The following is a 17,873-nucleotide window of genomic DNA, read 5'->3' as shown; positions in this document are numbered from 1 at the left end:
AGTACATAATTGTCAAAAAAATATTGATATAACCTGACATAATGTTTTTATAAACAAATCAAACAAGAATCTTTTTAGATTTTAAAATGTCCACAGTTCCTTTATCACCAAACAATCATTAATCATACTGAAAAATAGAACAAGATTTAATTTTTCCAGAGCAATCATTAATCACGGGATAATCTTTAAATCTAAAAGATATCATTCTTGGAATAATTTCCTCTGCTAGATGTTTTGAGCTGCTTCCTGATTGGCTGTCAGTTTGTTTAAAAGTGGACCTGTCAATCAAAGTCATGTTTGCCTTCGAATGGCAGAGTGCCATCCCGCAGGGGTTTGAGCAGATTTTTTGCTCACTAATAATAATTGTGTTTTATAAAAATCTTTTGTCATGGAAAGGTATAAAGTCAAGTCTTCCCGTGTCAACAGGCTTAAGTCTGAGTTAAATCACGAGTCAGTTGTTTTCAAGTCCAAGTCGAGTTGCAAGTTCTTTGTGATTTTCTCAAGTCGAGTTTAAAGTCATCAAATTTGTGACTCGAGTCCAAGTCATCTAACTCGAGTCCACCCCTCTGCTGAATGGAGCCTCTGGTGCAGTTAGTCACTTGGGGGCACCATTACTGCAGTAAAGACTTCTCTGGACAGATAAACAGAAATGAGAAGAAGAAGGTTTTATCAATTGGTTGGCTCTCCGTCTGTTCTTTTACAGCATTCAACAACGGATCAGCAACAAGTTGAAGTGTTTTTAATAGTTTTGCTGTTTAGTTTCGCACCATGGCCGCAGTCCTCCAGCCTAAGTCATCTTGGACACTTATCGTGTTTGGTCGCACACCTGAATCGCTCCAGACTTCGATTGGAAATGACCAAATTCAATCACTCTAGAATTACCTTGCCTGATCTACTCTAGACTTTGTTTGGGTGTTCAAACTGTCCAACGAGATTGACTATCCGGACAAATGAATCCTAGAGTACTTTATTAACCGCTTTAGGATTCATATAAAGAATCCTTTTGGACAGGGGACTGTGGCATTGTGCACTAGTCTGTAAGAAAAAGTCATTCAAATGTCCTCTCAGGAGCAGATGCTTGATTGGATTTTAAGTTTGGGATTTTCTAAGCTCAGAATTCCCCCAGATCTCAACATATTTCCCCTTGTGTTGAATGTGTTGGACAAACCACTGCAATAAATCAACATGTCTGATACTATATCACAACTTCAATCCCAACCTTTATAAATCAGTTGGTCATAATATTTTGCGAAGCTATTCTGTGAGCCTCTATCACAGTGAAGTGCGCCATCATTCTGTAGATCCAGAGAGAGCTGCACCTTAATACAGACAGCAGGTGCAGATGGTTGTAGACAGGTGCTCGGTGGAAAAGAGGAGAACAAGAGGAAAGGCAAAGAGAACAAACACCTGGTCCCTCTGTTGGAGCAATCTGGGGCGTCTCTTGCAGTGATTGGCTTTGTTTCTCCAACAGAGCGCAGCGAGCAACAAGACCTACAACTTCATTAGGGTGAAGCACGGCACCCCTTTGCCTTTTTTCCTACACTTGACTGCACAGTGTTGGAGGATAGAGTCACTGCGACCTTTAATCACAAGCAGAGTTTCAGTCACCAGCAAGATGCTACACACTGGGGCTGACTAGTTACAAAGAGCGAGTGCAGAAATGTATTTACCGCATGTCTTGGATAAACGACACCTCAGGGGTCGACCTGTAAATATTCTCTTTGCCAGATATTGGCAGGTATCTGGATGAATGATCCTGATCATGGTACCATGATCATTAATAACCACACTGTAAGTTATTTTCTCTACCTTCTTCCCGGTTCATTTAATTGAACAGCTCTGAGTACAGATGACAAGATTTGGTCTTTTTCTATGTAGTTTATTTTACAGTCACAAGTCAAGTTTTTGCAGACTAAGCACACATTCAGGTGGCCGGAGAAAGAAGTCTGTGTCTCAGTCCAGTGGCGTCACTAAGCTGTTTTATTCTGGGCTGTAGACCGGGATGTTGTTTAATTGATCTCGAATATCATTTTTTTTGAAAACAAAAATAAACTTTCCGACGGTCCCTCGTTTACCGCACGACAACAGAGCGATAAAATCTTTGTATTCTCCACCATCAACAACATTAGGATGACCATACGTCTGGATTTACTCTGTGATATCTTATAAATTAATCCATTTGTCCGGGGTTCCCAGGGGACCTGAACGCATCTCGGGAACACGTTAGTTTAAACAACTTAACTCCGCTTATATTTGCTTTATCTGAGAAATTCCACCAGTTTCTGAAAGCTAAAGAGTTGCTCTTTATAGCCAGTATCGTGTCCAGTTTAAGGACAATAACAACTTATTTATCTGCTACATTGTATTTTGCCGTTACAAGGTAAATTCAAGAAAACGTTGAGTATACTTTTTCAGTATGCTGAGGTCAGCCCAAGTGGCCTCTTTTTTGGAAATCAAAATTTGGTAACCTAAACAACTTATTCTACAATATAAATGAACGGTGAACAACACTCACTTATCTCACTTTACTCTGAAATAACTTCAATGGGACTTTAGAAGTCTGGGGATAAGCAGTAAAGGAGTCAGGTAGATATTTAGAGCTAAAATAAACGGCATATTGAAACAGTGAATAGTTGTGTGAGTGTTCAAACCAAAGCAACAAAGAATCAGGGCCTACAAAAGACAAATAATGAAAAGTACAGAAATAAAAGAAACAGAAACAGTGGGTACAGTGGGTCCAAATGTATAGGCACCCCCATATTTTGGGAAAAATCGCAATGAAATGCGCAATCCGAATCGGTGGGATGGAACCAATCCGACATAACGGAGTGAAATTTGATAAAGATCAATTAATTACGAACCGAGACATGAATTTTTGAAATTTCGCCAATGATGAGAGATCTGGATCTTGATCCAGAATCAATTGATTTGGGTGCCCTTTAAAATTTAATGGAATCTTCCCCCTTGTGAGGTCTGTCTTTGGTTGAAGTACTTTTGACGTAACACTGCTTACAAAATTTACTGTGGCTCAGGTGGTAGAGGGGTCGTCTTCTGATCAAGAGGTTGGGGGTTTGAGCCCAGTCTATACCTGTCTATGCGTCGAAGTGTCCTTTGGCAAGACACTGAACCCTAAGTTGCTCCCAGTGGTTGAACAGCGCCTTGCATGGCAGCTCAGTCCCATTGGTGGGGGAATGAGTTGATATAAAGTGCTTTGGGACTACTTCAGTGAAGCCATGAAAAGAGCTATATATATAAATCAAGTCCTTTACAATAAAAGTTTTTGTGTGAATTAACCTGTTTAATCAAGAATCTGCAGGTTTTTCCAAGGGCAGAGCTGCGTTTTCAAGGACAAGCTGGAAGGAAATATGGATAACAGAGTAGTGGTAGGGCCAGAGATTGTAATGCCCACAGATTTGCTTTATTCATGGCCTCACTTCAACTGTCAGCCAACCATTTAATAATTGAAGGAATTATCAGACCAGGGGATCCAAAGCCCCTCAGAAATGTGTCATGCCCCCGAGCAAAGCTTGGAGAAAAGGGGGAAAAAGAGTAAGAGGGGCCTCCTTTTTCAGAACTGTGTGTGCAAAACACAACACGACAAAAAGGAACTCGCAATCCACCTACATACAAAAACACAAGTTAAAACCCAGGGTGATGATGCCACAAATGGCAAGCTTTGACTGGCAGAATATCAATCCTTTATAACCCATGCATGTCAGATACATTTACGATTCTCTCCCAAATGCAGCTCTGCTATTTTTCTCAGCATCAAAATGGGTGTTTTTGATGTAGCTAGGTTTCACCATGCAGCTTGGCCAGTGTCCCTTATACAAAGAATGTGACTGACGCAACATTAATCTCCAAACAAAGAGTCTGGCACAACTACTCTGCACAATTTCAGGGTGATGAGGTGGCAACGTCAGTCTCGATTTCTCACTGCTCCTTCACAACCTGCTCCACTTTCTCCAAATTCTCATTTAGATCAAACGAAACACTCACACAAAAAAAGGAGGTGAAAGTGAAACGGCACCATTTAAAATCCGTGACACACATGCACACAGGGGACCTCCCTCTCAATTTCTAAACAGAGTCGTGGCAAGAACTTTTTAAATTTGCCTTAATAAGGTGTGACCTACATGGGAAGGAGCTGAAGACCAAACTATGAATGGAATTCTATTTAGGAAAAGAGATCTGACAGTAGACGAGTTTCCATTACAGTTTTTCGCAAAATAAAAGCAATATTTCTAAAATTTCGACAAAGTGTAATTGCACTTTGAACATGTGTCCATTAAAGGTTGTTTTAAAGCCTCGTAACTTGTGAAATCTCAACCCATGAGACTTTGCTTCAGGAAGATGGATGCTCCAAATCTCCTTATAACACTCCGCATTCCTTTGTTGTTTGATTTCTAATGTGGCAGTAATATTTTTCAAAAGTGCTAAGAACTGTCTTTGGCTGTTTTTGAAATGGTACACTCCATACTATACACTAAAAACTCAATGAGTATAAACTGTCTACTATAAACTATGATTAGTATGGTGACCGTTCCCACTGAAGTATACTTCCAAGTTTCCCAAGATGCATTTGGAACCTACAACAACAAAACCGTGAAAGTTCTGAAAAAATTTGAAGAGAGAAAGTAGAACATCAACATCACGAAAACACATTTCATGCTGACATTTCGGATATTTTTGGAGAGCAGCTATTGTGCTACTGACAAAACTTGCGGTTAACTTCAAACAAACAAGAGCCCTATTTATAAAAGTGTAAAAAACATTTTATTCCACTCGCAATGCATCATGGGGCGGTTGAGTATGACTTACTGCTCATGACTTGGATTCTTCCATCAAATGAGCTTGTTTGATACACTGTATATATTCTCAAGAGCAAACATGCAATTACGGTGCTATATTCATTAGACATAAAAACTCGTGTCTGCACAGTCAATCTAGAAGAGTGAGAGACGTCTTGGTTCTGTCATTTAAAACAGGGCAAATGTAAATGAAAACGGGGTAAATGTAGTTTTCTGACAGCGCTCTTTCTTATTTTTTTTCTTCTTCTTTTGGGATTTTGCGTCTAACGACCACATGGAAGCTTGTGTTTTTGAATCGTAAATCTCGTTTACCTCCTCAAAAGCAGACGCCCCCTTTATAAACAACACATCGCTCCAAATGATTTGATTGAGCTTTTGAAACACTGATTTGAAATTGAAATTAAGACAGTGTTTTCTGCTTTAATCCCTTTTTCCTAAAGCATAAATAACTGCCAGGAGAGACAGAAGAGAGTGAAGGAATACATGAGGACATATGTATGCAGTGCCAAATGTAAAAACTGTCACTGTTTCGTAGAGGACAAATATTCAACATTTAGCTCACTTTCCTCAGATTTAGCACATTTTTCTCATGTTTAGCTCATGTTTTACTTTTACATTTAGATTTACATTTAACATTCAGATTTAGATATACCATTTAGATTTAACATTTAGAATTGGATATAACATTTAGATTTAAACACAACATTTATATTTAGTTTTAACATTTAGATTTAGATATAAAATTTAGATTTCACATTTAGATTTAGATATAACATTTAGATTTTACATTTAGATTTAGATATAAAACTTAGATTTCACTTTTAAATCTAGATATAACATTTATATTTAGATATAACATTTTCATTTAACATTTTGATTTACATTTAACATTCAGATTTAGATATGATATTTAGATATAACAATTAGATTCAACATTTAGATTTAACATTTAGATTTAACATTTAGATTTAGATAAAACATTAAGATTCAATATTTAGATTTACATTTACCATTTGGAGCTAACATTTAGAATTAGGTTTAATGTTTAGAATTATATTTAACATTTAGATTTAATGTTTAGATTTAGATATTACATTTAAATTTAGATATTACATTTAGATTTAGATTTAACATTAAATTTATTTTTCATGTGTACACATTTTTAACAATGACAACATGCTGTTTTACATGAATTTCTGCCTCAAATGAAGGAAAAAATAGCCAAATGTGAGGAAAGGGAGCTAAATGTTCAAAATATGTTGCCTATGCTTTGAAACAGAGACCGAGTTTTTACATTCGTTACCTTATACATGTGTGTGTGTCTTCCAATGTGTATTTAGGTTTGTCTTTGAGGTGAAAAAAGACTTTTTTTTTTTATCGACTCCAAACAAACCAGTGCCTTGTTATCGGTGCTTCTCATTTAATGCTGACAAAGGCTTTAAACTCACAATCCGCTTTTCAGGAAAGTTTGAATTTCTAACTTGTTAAGGATGGAATAAATCTGCAGTCTGTACCTCAGTGTAACTGCTACTTCAAATTCCCATTATTTAAAATGGTGAAACAGACCGTGAGAGTAGAGAAACTCTTATTTTCACTCACATGTTAACATTTCGGCAAAAAACGCTGCAATCAAGTGTAAGAAATAGTTTTTGGTTAAAAAGTCCATCACATACAGTCAATATTCAGAAAATGTGAAGAAATAAAGCACAACATTGACCTAGAGATGACTTCCCGCGGAAATGCTAGCACGTGAGGGCTAAAGGTGTGTGCTAAGGTCTCCATCTAGTGGTTGATTTTATATAGCACAAAAAAGTTTATCACTTGGCAAGCACATCATTTATTTAAATCATATTTGAGTTTAAACATGCTTTGCAAATTTACAAATTATTTTAAAAAGTTTATTTTGTAGTAAAGCTAATCTGAGGTTCACCAAATACTTTGAATAAAATCCCAAAAATGATTCCTGTAAACTCAAAAATCAGACGACTAAGCATAGACCTAAAGTACTCACATTGTACACTTTATATTATGCTTTTCTGTATTTGCATTTCATTAATGTATTAAATTATTTGAGAACAATCAAAGTATGAACGTTTAACACACGCACGCACGCACACACACACACAGTAAATGCAAATATATATACTGTATATATACACAAGATTACATAAACAAAAATGACTCCAAAAACTTGAATACAGAAAATTATTCTCTCCATCACCAAAAATACAAAAAACGATCGAAAAATAGTACAAAAAACAAAAAAATAAAAACAAAAAGAGAATAAAAATGGACAAAACCACAACAAAAATACAAGGAAAAAAAACTCAGATTGGTCAATATTATAAATACTGCAAGTTGCCCATCTCTGTCCTACAGTATTACTCTTTATAAACCTAAAACCAGACTCATGTTAGATACTTGCAAAGAAATAAATGCACCAACTCATCATCTCATCACATTATATTTGCTTCTTTTGCTTGCCATTGATTTTTACATCATTTTATAAACCTAGCCCACACAGCGCCTGCAGCTCAACACTATACAGCAGCTAATTCATGCTCACCAGGGGCTTCAGTTGCTAATGTAATCTGAATTAATAAAAGTATTCATGTAGCAGCATATTGATTACTGAATCGATAACTGTTTTTGTGGCCTGCATCGTATAATTACAATAGAAGGAAACGTGTGTGAACAAGCTCCTTTACCTTTATCAATCTTTTATATCATCATTATTTTCATCTCACGAGGTGTTCAAAGAAAATGGATCACCTAGTAGTTCTTTTTCCAGCCCCTTCAGGTTGTTATAAATGAAACTCATTTTCACATCAGGCCAAATGCCTGCTGTGCTGTGTAAGAGGAATAATTGTGAAAAAACAAATAGGGACTTTAACTGGTCACCATTACTAAGTTGCTTGGTGCCCAAAAACAAACCTTTAACTATTTAATTCATTAATATCTGCATTATGACAATGTTTAGATGCAGATCCGGTTGGTAGGGTTGGTTTGTTGGAGACTGATCAGATGTTTATTTCAGTTTTCTCAACATTTGGCAAGTTTGCAGTTGTATAAAGTGATTTAAAAAAAAAAAAAAAGTTGCAGTAAAGGTTTCAAAGTAAAAGCCTGTTGAGATGATATAACCCACAGTGGGTGGTGTTCCCTGTTGTTCAGCCTTGATGTTAAATATACCTTTATTTATTTGATTTTTTTTTCAGGGGAAAATATAACATACTGGTGCCTTGCATTGTTTACTGTAGCTGGAATAAACTCTATATTTAGCAAAAATTGTCTTTTAATGCATATTAATTAGCATTTTTCTCAGACATGATTATTCGTGAACAAATATATTTTATTCATGTTCAGGAAATAATTGATTAGATTAAAACAGTGGTCCCCAACCTGTTTACGTAAATGAAAACATCAAAGCCATCAGCAGACGCCTCTGAGGAAGACTGGCAGTTGTCAGTCGAAACATGTCAGAAGATCAAAATGGATTTCCTAAGGAAGGAGTTTTCTGAATAAATGAAACCTTGACATAGTATTTTTAACTTATATATCTATATATATATATATATATTATTAATTACTAGACATATTAGGCGACCTCATTTAAATTTCAGGCGACCCTACATGGGGTCACAACCCAAAGGTTAAAAAACCCTGGATTAAGAATTTGATTTTTTTAAAGGCCTTGAAAAAAGACAAGATTGACTAAATGTGTTTTATTCTTTAATTCGCACTAAATATTGTTACAAACTGATATTCTCATTTGTTGTTGTGCATTAAAACATTTCAAAGTGATAGACAGTGATACAAAGAGCAGCTTTTCATAGATAAAAAAATACTTTAGCAAACAAAACGTAGAATTGTTTTTGTCTTAAATTATGAATATTTCTACCAGTCGTTCCCTAGCTACAGATACAGATGAAAGCAGCACTTCTTCTACAAGAACAATTCACAAGATTATTTAACAAAGAACTACAAATGACATCAAGACTACAAAAAAAACCCACACAAACATAAACATACATAGAATTACAGAAAAATATAACAAAAATAATCAGAATGAGTTAAAATGATTAAACCAACATAAATAAGCACAAAATGAAAACTAAAAATACAACAAAATGACTCATGAGGCACAAAAACAACAACAAAAATACACAGACTGAGAGAAAAAATAACAAATGACAACAAAGATGACTAAAAAAAAACAACACAATATACAACAAAATTACTCGTGACGCACAAAAAACCAACAGAAATACATAGAATTACAGAAAAAATTGATAAATAACAACAAAAATCACAGATACAGATGTGAGCAGCAGCTGTGCTCTCAGTTTTTCATCTTCAGAGCGGTGGGATGAACGTTGCAGATGTCAAACCAGTGCTGATCCACCTCCTTGTGCGGCAGGAGGCGGAACCGTGGGAGGAAGGCTCTCCGCCGCCGCTCACGGCTGACCGCCACTTGCCAGAAACGGGTGCCTTTCAGTAGAAAGATTGCATTGTGGGTGTAGGAGAAGTAGGCGGCGTCCAGGTGGCCATCTGGATGGTCTGAGCTGGACGACGCAGGGAAAACGTCTCCAATGTTTTTAGGAAAGCCTCTTGCCAAACTGTTGGCTCCCACATTGAATGCATACACCTGTTTGAGAGGATAATCGTTTTTCTCTGCTTATGCAGACAACAATTCAATTACTGCACGCGTACAAATCACAAAGGAGGTGCAGCAAATTGGTTGGTTTAAATATGTTTCTTCATTTCCCCACAAGGCTGAGGAACATTTAATCAGCCACAGCTTCTCAAGGGCTTTTCCCTCCTGGAAATGTACCGTACATGTCATATAAACACTAGATTACACATCACAGGTGGAAACAGCAGGAAATACACACACGCCTTAAAGTCCCTAAAGGTTTTTGATAGATGGGAGCTTCAGTATATATACAAGTTGAAGTTTGAATTCTTTATTATAGACTAAGTAAATGCCGAAATGTACTCCAAAAAACACAGCAATCACAGCACAATACACAAAAGGACAAGAATACACACTAGAAAACCAAAATGACCTTAAAAAAGACAATTAAACATACAAAAGGGCAACAAAAATACACAAAATGAATTCAAAAAATGCACATAAATAAAAGAAAAGATGCATAATGGCTACAGCAAAACACAAAAATGAAACAGAAATCTACAAAATGACCCTTAAAAATAATACAAAATTACAAAAAATACACAAAACAACTACGAAAATTCACAAAACGGCTACAAAAATATACAAAATAAAAGAAAATATACAAATCGTCGACAGAAATAACCAAAAAATGTCCTTAATATGGGCTTCCAGCTTTCCGTTCCACAGACTTTATGCGGCCTGCGGAACGATAAAACTGACAGATCATCTTGTCTTCTTTCCTGAACCAACAGGTCATTATACCGACAGACGTGGGACCAGGAACAATTGAATGGATATTGGCAGTTGGGCAGGGCCCCACTAACCGCAAACGAACAAACAAGTTCACACAAGCACCCCAAACCCAGACACAAGAGCCTCCTGGGTGACTGGTTCAATTAACATCTGTAAAAGACGATTCTTCCACAAAGTCTGGGAAAAACATACCAAAATCTGCCAAAAGTCAGTGGCTAAAAAGAAAAAGCTTTTTGACACAAGGAGGAACTGAATTCTCTGTCCTGAAACCAACTCAACCAAAAGCCGAACCTACCAAAAAGCCGCGTCCAATTGGCGCAAGAACCACAAAGATTTCATTTCTACTGTTCGAGTAGCAAAGATTTTCACTGCAGCCATGAAGGATGGAAGACCGCTGTCTCCACCCCCACCTCACCCCTATGACCCAGACTATATCCAGTGTCCTTACTGTGTAAGTGGAGGTTCAAAGAAAGTGCAGCAGACAGACACATTAAAATCTGCAAGGAGCAACATGCACGGATGCCCAACAACGGCAAGCCTGGAGAAGCCTCCACTCGCATACCTCAGAGATCAGGCGTCAGACAGCAGTCTGGAACCCCCTCCTCTAAGGCTTCCTCAGCGGGTTCAGTGAGGAGCGCCGGCCTCACGAGCCCACCATCAGGAGCGGCAAACAAGCCCCAGGTAATGAGTTCTGGTTACAGATCAGAATTTGATCTGGTTCAATGTAACATCTGTATAAGACGATTGTTCCCCAAAGACCGGGAGAAACATTCCAAAATCTGCCAAAAGTTACTGGCTAAAAGGAGAAAGGTTTTTGACTCCCACAGGCAGAGAACAGGAGGAACTGAAATCTTTTTCCTGAAACCAACCCAACCAAAGCCGTCCATATGGCGCAAGAAATGCGAAGATTTCATGGCCTCACGAGCCCACCATCAGGAGCGGAAAACAAGCCCCAGGTAATGAGTTCTGGTTTCGGATCAGCGAGGAAGACTAACCCTGAAACAATTTTAATCCAGACGAAATCACTGGCACTAACATTTTTTACCACTATTGACTTTTCCCTTCATTAAAGCTGAAATGTGTGACTACATTTTGTCACGTCGCTAACCACATTCAGGACGTTGTCCCTTCTAGAAAGTGCGTAAACAGCCCCTTGCTGTGCAGAGCCTTACCCTGGATTTCCACTGGATGCGTATCTGCACCGAAACTGCTCCGCTGCGTAACTTCAGCGCAATCTGCAGTCCATCAATCCCCACCGCCTCCGGTTTTGCTGCGCATCTGTTGCAGCGAGGACTCAGAAGATCTCGCTAATTCACCTTAAATCGCGCGATACATATACGTGATTCAACCATGGATAAATGCAATATTTATATGTAAAATACGATTTTAAAAATACAAAAGTTCATCAAAAATACACACAAAAAAAAAAAACTACAAAGATACACATGAATAAAAGAAAATGTACAAAATGACAAAATATCTCCAAAAACACAGAATGACTCCAAGGACACATGTACAACAAAATAACACACAAAAAGAAAACAAAAATCTACAAAATGGCACTTAATAACAGACAAAATTACAAAAAAAAATCAAAAGAACAAAAATGAAATACACAAAATGACTACAAAAATACTTAAAAGAATAATGCAGGAAACAAAGACAATAAAAAAATGTATTTAAATGACTATACAAACATACATAAAACAACAACTACAATAAAAATTAAATTAAAAAAAAAAAAAAAACAGGAAAACAAAATGACAATAAAAATACACAAAATGACTGCTAACACACACAAACACAGCAAGAACACAGAATGAATGTTAATAATGTGGCCCCTGCTGTGATTAAAGTTGCTGGAATAATAAATCTTGTGTATTGTAGCTGTTGGGTATGTATTTATGTATTTATTTCCTCTCTGACTTTTATTTTAACTCAAACAGATGTGATTTTTACTCCCCAGATTTGTATGAATCAGAGAAAAAAGAGACAATAAGACACGTCCTACCATAGTGTTCTTAAAGAAGTAGATATGGGAGCTCCTTCTGTCATAAAAGGCCGTGTCGATGGGGCTGGGGACCCCTGGGAACCCTTCAGAGATGAACCTGGGGTAGGGGTTTCCCTCTGGATCCAGTGTGAACACCCGGTCGTTCTCAGTGTCGTACCTCCAGAACTGAACACCTGAGACCATGCAACACTCTTTAGATTCAGAACATTTGCAGCTGCAGTGAGTGAGTGAGTGAAATACCTTTAAAGAAGAACGCAGCGTCTTTATTTCTGGACCACACATGGACGAAGGCATCCACCCCATCCTGGGGGATGCCTTGCCAACCGGCCTGTAGTGAAACTGGATCCCCATAGCGTGTTCTGTTATTCCTGTTCTCATACAGCCAGTACCAACTGTCCCTCATGAAGTAGGTGTTGAAGCGTATTACCACGTCTCCATAGGTGGTCCTCTCCTTTCTGATCCAGTCAAACACAGTGTCAAAGTGACCTGTGCAGCCCCCTGTATGGACAAACAAACTATTTTGTGAAGCCCCCCAAAAAAGTGACAGAAAAAACACACAAAATGACTTAAAAGAAACACAGAAAATTACAAAAAATATACACAAAATAATAACAAAATTACTCCAACAACAAAAAATACAACAAAAATACAACAAAAATACAAAAAAGGACAAAAAAACACACATTACAAAAAATACACGCAAAATGAAAACAGAAAATATAATAAATTACTCCAACAACAGAAAATACAACAAAAATGCACAAAATGACTCACAAGAAACATACAAAATTACAAAAAATATACACAAAATGAAAACAAAATTACTCCAACAACAAAAATACACAAAAGGACTAAAAAAAACACACAAAATTACAAAAAATATACACAAAATGAAAACAAAAAAACAATAAATTACTCCAAGAACAAAAAATACAACAAAAATACACAAAATGACAAAAAAAACAAACAAATGACAACAACAATACTAAGAAAACCTAGACAAAATTACAAAAAGGTATACAAAATGAAAACAAATATACAAGAAAGTACTCCCAACAACACAAAACGCAACAGAAATACACAGAATGACAGAAAAATATGACCAATGACAACAAAATAAGTCAAACACACAAACACACACACAAAAATACAAAAAATAAACACAAAATAAAAACAAAAATTACAAGAAATTAATCCAACTACACAAAATACAGCAAAAATAAACAAAACGCATGATGCACAAAAACAACAACAAAAGCAGACAGAATGCCAGATAAATACAACAAAAATACACAAAATTACTCCAAAAACACAAACGGCAACAACGAAAACACACAAAATTAAAATAGACATCAATACAAAAAACATACAAACATGGCTGGAAAATACACACACAAATATTTATTTGTTCCTGCATTAATGCTCAGATTGTCCATTAATTATAATTGTAAAATAAATTCTGATACTGTGGCCCTAGGATCAGGCAAGCCCAGTTTTTTTGGCTTCTGCTGAGATTAAAGTTGATTTAAAGACTTCTTCTTCTAAAAAAACAGCAGATGGCGCTCTGATGCTTTACCATAAAGATTCTGTATTGCCTTTCTGTCCATCCAGTCCATCTCAAAGCCAGCCTCCTGGGGCAGATAGCTGGGCTGCATGATGGATCCAGGTCTATAGATGTGGGGGAGACCCAGGACGTGACCGATCTCATGAACAGCCACCTTATACACACACACAGGGAGGGGAAAACAACACGTCTAGATCAGAAAAAAAGGACAATCTCTGAAGCTTTGATAACTTTCTAAAACTCATCAAGCTTTGACCTAGTATCTAGTGTTACATGCTGCTTACTTTCAGAAGGCTTATTCCACTGCCTGCATTGGGGGCAGTGAAATGTTCATCATCATCAAAGTGGATATCACCCAGAAACCAAGCATGAGCAAACTCCTGTCCAGTCCCATCAAACCTCTGTGTGCATCCTAAATGCCTTCCTAAAAAGAACACACTAAAGGTTAGAACAGACAATAGTATACACACAAGAGTTTTCCTTCATTGGTTCATTTAAATCACTTGGGGCCCAAATATGGCAGTGGTTCTCAAACTTGTTTTTGGCTCAAGTACCCCCTTTCTCTAACTTTGGAATTCAAGTACCCCCCTTTGTCCGATTAGAACATTTTGCTCAGAATTCTGTGGAAAAAACTCACTATAGAGCGTAATGATGGAATAAATGAGCAATAACGCAATCATCTCATTTTGTAAATAAGTGGAATTAAACAGTATTTAGTGCCTCCTGAATAGATTTATTTCTATAGTTTTTATCATTTCTGATCATCTCCCCTTGTTGTGGAACCAAGACTGACCCTTGTATTTTCAGTTCATGGTCAAGATCATTTCTAGCATCATTTTGTGTTTCATGTGTGATTTTGGTGTCATTTTGTTGTTTGTCTGTTCTTTTTTTATTCAGTATTTTTTTTTCCCTTATTTTGTGTGTTTTTGATGTTGTTTTTGTCAGTCCTTGGTATTATTTAAATTATTCTGTGTGTTTTTAGTGTTTTTTTGTGTGTTTCTCTGTTATTTTTGTGTATTTTGTAGTGATCGTGTGTATTTTTCTCTCATATAGTGTGTCTTTGTTATCGTTTTGTGTGGTGCTGGTAATGATGAGTATTTTTCTCTTAGTGTGTGTGTTTTTGGTGTCATTTTGTGTATTTTGTTGTGTAGTTTATTTGTTCTTTTTTTATTATTCAGTATATTTTTCTCTTATTTTGTGTGTTTTTGTTGTAGTTTTGTGAGTTGTTGGTAATATTTTGTATGATTATTGTTTTTGCCATGCTAATCTTCTCTGTATCGTTCCAATTTTAGTATATGTGTGGCTTGTAGCCGCACGATTATTGTTTTTGACTGAAAATAAACATAAAACAACATATTTTTAATGCTTTCATTTGTTAATTTTCCTGTCTCTTTAGTACCCCCAGTAGTACCATCGCGTACCCCCATTTAAGAAACACTGCTTTACGGCATAATATTGGGCCTGCAGGGAAAGTAAAAAAGACATAGAAATAATGTGTAGATTATAAACTAATTCAAATGTAGATATCCCAGCTCTTACAAATACATTAGGTTTTCCATGTTGATATCAAATGATAGCAGTCGAAAAAAATAATAATAATTATTGACAAAAGAACTTTCAAATAATTCCACAAAAAAGAAATTGATATTATATTATCTGTCAATTATTGCTTTGAAATTATCTGTGCCTTCCATCAAGTTAGATATAATTTATACATGGACGTGCAAACTAGGGCATAATGATGTTAAAATTACCAATTTTTCTACTCGGTGTTTCATCATAGCTTTTAATCGACATTTTTCAAGTGGCAATAATAAAACTATAACTAATTAAAAAATAATAATACTTGTGATTGAAAACTATACAAAAATAAATGGATATTTGTGTTAATTAATAAAAATAAATATATAATTTCATCACTTGGAACAAAATCAAACCAGAACTCATTAGATCTGTGGCATTTTAGCGCAAGTAAAAGTTTTTTTCTGCAAAAAACAGTATTAAAAAATCATTTTGGAAATCAATTGGATTGATACAATAATCGCGCGGTGGAATATTGCGATATATACACCACAGAATGGATTTTTTTTTTTTTTACACCTTGACTTGGAACCATTTGTGTACCTGTTCCAAAGCCTAGCTTGATATCAACATCGTCCAGCGGCGAATGAACATCCTCCACAAACTCCAGAGGTGACACTTCGCTCCACATCCTGAAGGCCAGCCTGAAGATGTGTCTCTGCTCCTCCACGGTCAGCTGACTGCTGTAGCCTTCTCCGATCAGCCTCCAGCTCAACGCCGTCTTAGAAAAGGCCATGTGACCGCCAACGTCTCGCCTCTTCCTACTTTTCAGATGACGCTCCCTGTGAGATACTTCCTCCCTGGTCACACTCATATTGGACATTTGGTTTGTTATATTTTCTTCATCCATGGTGTTTTGTAATGAATAAGTCATTGTATTGTTGGTTGAAATTCCGTTAAGAAGACTTTCTGTATCGTTAGATGTTGACGCGCTACCGAAACGAGCTTCATTCGAGCTGTTGTCGGTTTCATCTTCGATTTCCGTATCATCTTCATGTTCATTTTGGGCGTTGAGGGAAAGCTCCTTATCAGGAACCCCACAGCGAGGTTTGTTCATGGCCGCCTTGGTGGCATCGTCAAACTCTCCTGTAACGGGAAGGCCCGATACCTTCTGGAACTCTTCAAGTGCTGAAACAAACGCTCGGTTCTCTGTTTCACTATCATAGCTTTCATGTTCACCCTCTAGAGGGGCATCTCTTGGATTGGGAACAGAGATTCCCTCCTGGATCACAGCTTGAAGGTCATCGTTCATAAACGGGTCGGAATCCTCAGACTGAACGTCCTCCCAGTTCACTGGCTTGATGAATCCATATTTGGAGAGAAAAAACTGGAACAGAATACAAGTTAGAGAAAACATTCGGAGACCAAAAAACACAATTCCGGCAAGGTGTTTTTGTCTTCTTTTTTAATAAGAACTTTTTTCTCAGAAAATGTACTGCCAGTCTTCTTCGAAGGCATCTGCTGATTGTTTTGATGTTTCCAAGACTTCTGTGTAATAATTCCAGCAAGTTCTTTTTGAATAATATGTAATGCTTTCATTTATTCAGACAACTGTTTTTCAGGAAATTGACTTCGATCTCCTGACATGTTTCGACTGTCAACTGCCAGTCTTCTTCAGAGGCGTCTGCTGGTCGCATTGATGTGTCCTTAACTTCTGCTTAACAATCCCAGCAAGCTCTTTTTGAATAATATGTTATAGTTTAATTTATTCAGACAACTTTTTTGAAAAAAAAAAAAAAAGAACCAAGATTCAAAGAAACATCAAAGTGACCAGCAGATGCCTCTGAAGACTGGCAAGATTAAAGAACATTTCCTGAGAAAAAAGTTGTCTCATAAATGAAACCTTTTTGTGAAAGATTTTTGCTGGAATTATTACGCCAAAGTCAAGGAAACATCAAAGTGTCCAGCATATGCCTTTGAAGAAGACTGGCAGTTGACAGTCGAAACATGTCAGGGGATCAAAGTAAATTTCCTGAGAAAAAAGTTGTGTGAATAAATGAAACCTTCAAATATTACACACAGTTTAACGTCTTTTACCTGAGCTGTGTACATGTCTGCTACGACCTCCGCGTGGTGGGAGTGCGACACCTCCACGTCTGAACGGTCCCGATTGTGAAAAAGTCTCTCGGCATTTGTCGAGACGAGCAGAAAGATCAGCTGGATTAAAGTCAGCATCGTGGATCGAGTTTTATTCAATGATGATGAGAGCTGCTGCAGCTCCTCTTTTGTAGTCCGACCATGGACCTTGGCCACGCCCACTCACAGGTTTCAGGGTCTCCACCTGTGTGTGAAAAGTAAACCTCCCTTTGGAGAGCTTTACATGCTCCACTAATTTTAAATGCATTGTCACTGTGTATGGCAGGAGGATTTTCCACAGGTCACACACTTCAATAAACAATGCCCATGATTTCCAGAGGTGAAAGTAACAAGTTACTTTAACTTTGAGTACTATTTAATTGAGCTACTTTTCACTTGTAC

The 17,873-nt window shown here is 36.9% G+C and overlaps 1 protein-coding gene across 2 annotated transcripts; it reads right to left on the bottom strand.

Moving 5' to 3' along the window:
- Nucleotides 1–544: 544 nt before the first annotated feature.
- Nucleotides 545–17,856, bottom strand: mmp21 (matrix metallopeptidase 21). 2 transcript variants are annotated; one of them, XM_028476665.1, is made up of 7 exons: nucleotides 17,433–17,856; nucleotides 15,939–16,722; nucleotides 14,099–14,238; nucleotides 13,827–13,968; nucleotides 12,491–12,748; nucleotides 12,251–12,423; nucleotides 545–631 (listed from the first exon to the last, which is right to left on the bottom strand). In XM_028476665.1, exons 1-7 carry the CDS (start codon nucleotides 17,568–17,570, stop codon nucleotides 596–598), a joined length of 1,671 nt encoding a protein of 556 aa, XP_028332466.1. In that variant the 5' UTR covers nucleotides 17,571–17,856; the 3' UTR covers nucleotides 545–595. The 2 variants fall into 2 exon arrangements, with proteins under 2 accessions (XP_028332466.1, XP_028332465.1); XM_028476664.1 differs by lacking the exon at nucleotides 545–631 and adding an exon at nucleotides 9,067–9,456.
- Between the last annotated feature and the right edge of the window lie 17 nt (nucleotides 17,857–17,873).

Source organism: Gouania willdenowi, chromosome 19 (genome assembly GCF_900634775.1).
Source record: "Gouania willdenowi chromosome 19, fGouWil2.1, whole genome shotgun sequence".
NCBI classification, from domain to species: Eukaryota; Metazoa; Chordata; class Actinopteri; order Blenniiformes; family Gobiesocidae; genus Gouania; species Gouania willdenowi.
Note: the sequence above shows the minus strand (reverse complement) of the source record. Positions and strands in the feature narration are given on the sequence as shown.

Bases quoted from the DNA above. Each gene is read 5' to 3' on its own strand.
- mmp21 (XM_028476664.1), bottom strand. From the start codon at position 17,570: ATGCTGACTTTAATCCAGCTGATCTTTCTGCTCGTCTCGACAAATGCC. The intron at 14,239-15,938 runs GTACACAAATGG...TGTTCTTTTTAG, and splicing joins CAAGCTAGGCTTTGGAACAG to GAAGGCATTTAGGATGCACA. The intron at 12,749-13,826 runs GTAAAGCATCAG...TTGTCCATACAG, and splicing joins GGCAATACAGAATCTTTATG to GGGGCTGCACAGGTCACTTT.